This window comes from Rhynchophorus ferrugineus, unplaced genomic scaffold (assembly GCF_030347505.1).
Source record: "Rhynchophorus ferrugineus isolate W39M unplaced genomic scaffold, kcgeb_rfMv2 rfM11, whole genome shotgun sequence".
Taxonomy (NCBI): domain Eukaryota; kingdom Metazoa; phylum Arthropoda; class Insecta; order Coleoptera; family Curculionidae; genus Rhynchophorus; species Rhynchophorus ferrugineus.
Genome location: NW_027472590.1, coordinates 32,737,139 through 32,742,794, shown reverse-complemented (window position 1 = coordinate 32,742,794; position 5,656 = coordinate 32,737,139). Strand labels below are relative to the sequence as shown.

Sequence of the window (5,656 nt, the reverse complement as noted above, 5' to 3'; positions counted from 1 at the left end):
CTCTATTGTTTTAATGAAATGGCGAAGGAGTTTGGCGAATGCGCTTTTAGAAATTTCTTAAAATTATTTTTTTCATCGATAAAGTTCGACATTTTTTTGTACTTAATAACATAGTGTTATAGAGGAAGTATTCTTTTAAATAAATTAGTGTACAATTCAATAATTCAATATCTACGAATCTGAGAAACGTATCGTCGTTAAAGATTTTAGAACATAGCTTATATGACGTTGGGTGAAGTTTTCTATTTTTATACTAACAGTTACTGAAAATACGATTCTGTTACAGGTTATAGAAAAAAAATTCTTCCCAACTTTCTGCTAACTTGGCTATACCGTCACGAAAGAATGATGTTGGTTTGGCAGCGACCGAATTAGTGGGTGCTATGTTTGGTTGAGCTGCAACAATGTATCCCTCATAACTTCTGCAATGTTGATACCCTCCATTTGGGTCTTATTCAATACATTCAACTTCTACAAAACAGTTGCTGACTTGTGAAAGTACATTGAAACTTTTGAGTTAGGCTTTCGTTGAATAAGACTTGTAATACATTATCTTCGAACTTTTTTCGCTGACACTAAAATCATCATTATGAAATCGTTGAAATCAAAGCAAAACATTAGGATATTATGATGCAGAATCGCCCTGGGTTTCTCAATGTGTCTGTAGGCTTTGATATATTTTTTAATTGAAGCAAAAAAAAATGATGAGTACCGAAAATAATATCCTGAGCATTCTGTAACACTAAATAACCCTATAGGGAAAACACTAAATGCTATTTTTCGAAGGTGAATGTCAAAACCATCGAATTTAACAGTTAGGTTAGGTCGTTTAACTCTTGATTACTTTGACACTGATACACGTTTTTACCAATAGATATCGTTGTATCCAATATAGAGTTGCAAAAGTCTCGCTACCATTTTGATTTCACGCCATTTTGGTTATGTGACGTTCATCTCAGTTTCACTTTAACCACTGTGTTGTGTAGATCTCTAAATTTTATTACGAATAAATATACGCTACAAGAGCGGGCAGAAATAGTGACAATATTTATTGAAAATAAATTGCGTCAATGGTAGCGAGACTTGGACATTGTACAAGCAACTGTCTAATATATCGAAAACAAAGTTTAGAAATAAAACAGCTCAAAGAAATTTTTATTATATATTGTCGAAATATCTTAAATATAAACCTTATCATTTGTAACACAATCAACATTCATTATTGTATATTTTATTCGTTGGATACACATTTTAAGGTCTCAATCAGTCACTCGATTTAGACATTTAAACAATAAACAAAACAGTTACAACGCAATATAAGTTTGGTGAGTATATAATCAAAGAAAACCCGATATTCTTATCACTTATATCGTCAATAAATAGCGCGTGTTTTATAATCTCAACCATACCAGTCTCATGTCTTTTCGTGGATATCTAAGCTAAGATATCTCCTACTGTTTCCAACTCTGGGATGGAGCCTATTCTTGGACGATAGGTTTTTGGAATTCTGGTGCCAGGTGGGATGAGATTTCGTAACAATTCCATAACCTTTCGTGGGTGACGTAGGGTAGAATCTTCGCTACTTGCATGGAGCCCTATACAACACATGATCGACAATGATCAATACTTTTACGTAAAATCAATTTTAATTAATTATTACTTATTCTCTATTAGTTTTATAAGCTTTGTTGATAAGATAATATTAAAAAAGTCATGACAGAGACTAGCAATCCTGCCGACACTTGATATAGCAGGTATTTTCATTTCTGATCACAAGATACTATAGTAAAGGTTCAGAATTAAACTTTTAACCATTTAGTTAACGACAAAAAATCAAACTTTCAAGTGGCTTAGGAACTTTGGTTCCATCTCCCAGGCACTAAACTATAAAAGCAATCTTTTTAATACTATATATTAGGGTTGGGAACTATCGACTGAATACGACTATCGACTGTTTAGTAATTGACTACTTTTTACTATCGACTGTTTCGGTCGCTATTTTCGGTCCGACTGATTTTGTTACTATTTACTATTGAGTTTTTATTCGTGTATTTTTTGTTAAGTTTAGACTGTTTTGTCACTATCGACTGTTTCGACATTTTTGTCACTATCGACTGTTTGGACTGTTTTCAGTCGATAGTTCCGAACGCTGCTATATATTGTACGTAATATGCGTTTTCTTTGCTCAACGATCTTACCAAGAATTTCTTTTTCCTTCCTGGTTCCTGCCTGAAATAAACTAGGGCGTCGGAGGCTATCGCCAATTTTGGATGTACGCCCTTTCTGGATGAAACAGTTTCGAATTTACTGGGGCTACAGTCTAGGTCCAAACGAATGAGATCTTCCTGCAGGTCCATAGAGAGTGACAGCCATATCCAAGCTAGAAATGAAGCGATAATTAAAAATTAAATGTGTTATTTATTACAAAATGTGGTTTGTTAAGATTTTTTTAAATATAAATGCTCGGGAAGTTGTTAACGATTGATAATTCTTTGAACAATATGGCGAAGGAGAATAGTGAAGGCACATCTAAAATTTCATGGAGTTGGATACACGAATGTTTCTATTTTAGTATTCATTCAATTAAAAACTTTAATACAAAAACTCATTCATACAGAACTGGCCAACTGTTCTGACGGTTTTAATATTATTATTTTAGTCCCAGAATTTATTTCAGATTGGTTTCGAAATTTAAATTTTGATTCTGTCGTTGGTGTCTATATTACTTAGAGAACGACATTTTAGAGAATTATGAAAACCCAGTGTAGGAATGTTCGTCGGGTCGGTCGGTCGGTCGAAATGTGTGGCTGCCGCTGCGATTATTTATCAGAACACACACTACTATTTTTGGAAAGAATTTGCACGGGAACTAAAAACACTGGTTGAATCAAAGTTGTTTATTCTAACTTACGATTGATACATGTGGTCGATGGGAGAATTGACAGGATATTAGGTTAAGGTAGAGGAAGTACGGTAGCGCTGTGGAAGTGGTACTGTTACAGGGGGACGGTGATAAGAAAAGAGCGCGAGACGTCGACGTGATGGTCTTTTATACCCTGGAACCTAAAGTGGCCTAAAGGGTCGTGGCGGTCGCCACACCAGTTTTGTACGCGTTTAAATCAAACAACGCTCTCAAACATTCGCAACTACCGTTGAACGTGAATGTTAATTTTTGAGTTGGTCTGTTGTCTCTCAAATACGCTATATTATTGGCTTCATTTCAAAACTGTCCATTAGGCGTAATCGAAATTACTTTTTTTCTACGGTTATATAGGGCAAAAGTTCCACTACCATAATGATTGCGCACCATCTTGCTTACGTGACGTTTAGTTCAGTTTCGTTTTAACCATTGTGTTGTGTAGACGTTCAAATTTTATTATGGGTAAATATACGCCATAAGAACGAGCATAAATAGTGATAATATTTAATGAAAATAATTGTTTCATTATTACCACTCAGCGGAAATTGCGTCAATAGTAGCGGGACTTTTCCCCCACGCATTATATAAAAGTTATTCAAGTATATCCTTAATATCAAATCAAAAAAATTAAATTATATAAAAAAATTATTTAAAAATATAATTGATAATTATTTACATTTTTGTAGAGATTTTTAATTATTTCTGTCTACATTTTTTTAAAATCAATTAATATGTTAATACCCAGGGTATTCTCTATGATATAGAGCGACTTTGGAAATGTTCCCTGGCGTCTAGATGTTGTTGAAAATCGCAATTGAGTTAGAAGAGTTTTAATTAAGTTTGAAAATTCGTCTCTAGTCTCATCGCTTTCTCAGTTTTAGTAAAATTTTTTATCGGGAAATTGCAGCAAGTACAAACACGTCGAACGCGTGCTTGTCGATTAATCTGGGACTAAAATATATGTATTATTATTAATAAAACAAAACTTTAGATTTCTTTTTAAGTATTTACAGAAAAAAGTTTCATCTTACAGGCATCTTTCATAAAAAAAAATCTACTTAATAGGCTGTCATCACTAATAGAGGTTAACAGCATGATACCAGCACAACGACGTGGCAATTTGGCTGCAGAGAAAAACACTGAACTATTAAAATATAATTAAATAAAATTTCAAATATATTTGAACTTCAAAAATTCAATTCATAACATTATGGTTATAAATGAAACATCAAAAATAGTTCTCTCAAATATGATGCGGGATTTGGATAGTGTGGCATGAGGAACATTAATTTGAAAGGAATAGCCAGACATTTTGCAGAATTATTAATTGTTCATTTCGGATAGAGCTTTCAGGGCTAAGCATGCGGAATGCCTATTTGGAATTAAAATAAATAAAAACGGGAATGTCTAGATAGTATGCTGAACCAGTCCTTTGTATGCTGAAGCAGAAAGGACATAGCAAGCGTCAGTGGTAGTTACACTAACAACAGATTAAATCTGTTTATGTCAATTTTATATATGAGAAAAACCAACACATTTCCATTAGAACACATAATATCCTAGAGCCATATATTGACAAATTAAAATATTTAGGAATTATACTCAACTAGCGACCCGCCCCGGCTTCGCATGGGTGCAATGCTGATACTAAATTAAATACACTACAGAAAAATATGAACGTTGTATATAAAAACATAGCGGCCCGCTCCGACTTTGCACGGGCATAAAATACTCAATGAAAACATGATTAAAATCGATCCAGTATTTTTGGTTCATTCATTACTGCCCTTGGCCTGCACGCATTAAATTTGGAGTAAAACAATTCCTCTTCCCCTATACTTACTATGAAGATTTCCTGCTATCTTTGGAATATCTAAATTCATACACTTTTTATTACATTACACATTTTTAAACGCAAATTTTAAATTTGTAATATCTCCGAAAATATTTGTTTAATTTATATGCTGTAAGGAACCATATTGATCTATATTAATTGCACACTGTATTTAAGGTACTTAATTCGATAAGGATTAATGCCGTATTGCTTAAAATAACTTCGTAAATAAGCCATTTTCTTACGTAAAAAGTAAACAATAAAAATGGTTAATGTGGGTTATCCCTAAAAGATAAACATATACCATCGCGGACTTTTTTGTAGACCTTTTTATGGTGTACAATACTGTAGTACATTAATTTGATCTAACTCGTAGGGTTAGGCAGCGTTTTTGCTAATTGCTAAATAAGCCTAAAAAAATAGGTTAATTTACGACATCACGTTAGAAACCTCTAAAATTAGCAATGTTGCCTTAGTATATTATGCATGTATTATACATATAAACCTTCCTCTTGAATCACTCTATCTATTGAAAAAAACCGCATCAAAATCCGTTGCGTAGTTTTAAAGATTTAAGCGCACATAGGGATATAGGGACAGAAAAGGCGACTTTGTTTTATACTATGTAGTGATGCAAAATTGGAGTAAAAGACTCATGTAAGGAAGGATACAGAAAATAATTTATTTTGTCAACATACAATGAAGTAATGAGCTGCAACAAAATCCTTAAGCACTTATGGTTATATGGTATTCAGAATTGGGTTGCTATTCAGATTGCTAATAAGATTAATTTGGACATAATTTGTCGATATTGAGGACTTCTGTTAAGGCCCCGTGGTACTTCATGTTAAATATATGACTTGTCTCGATACAAGAGCCAGTATAGAAAGGAGGAAGAAAAG

General features: G+C 33.2%; 1 protein-coding gene across 2 annotated transcripts in view; it reads right to left on the bottom strand.

The window, feature by feature from the left end:
• Nucleotides 1-1,148: 1,148 nt before the first annotated feature.
• The window catches only part of LOC143204963 (kielin/chordin-like protein), a 42,123-nt gene continuing 37,615 nt past the window's right edge, over nt 1,149-5,656 (bottom strand). For both annotated transcript variants that reach the window (XM_076417919.1, XM_076417921.1), the window contains exons 5-6: nt 2,199-2,380; nt 1,149-1,595 (exon numbers count right to left, since the gene is read on the bottom strand). In XM_076417919.1, coding sequence (XP_076274034.1) covers nt 1,479-1,595; nt 2,199-2,380 — 299 coding nt within the window. In that variant the 3' untranslated portion in view covers nt 1,149-1,478. The remainder of the gene's footprint in view (nt 1,596-2,198; nt 2,381-5,656) is intronic.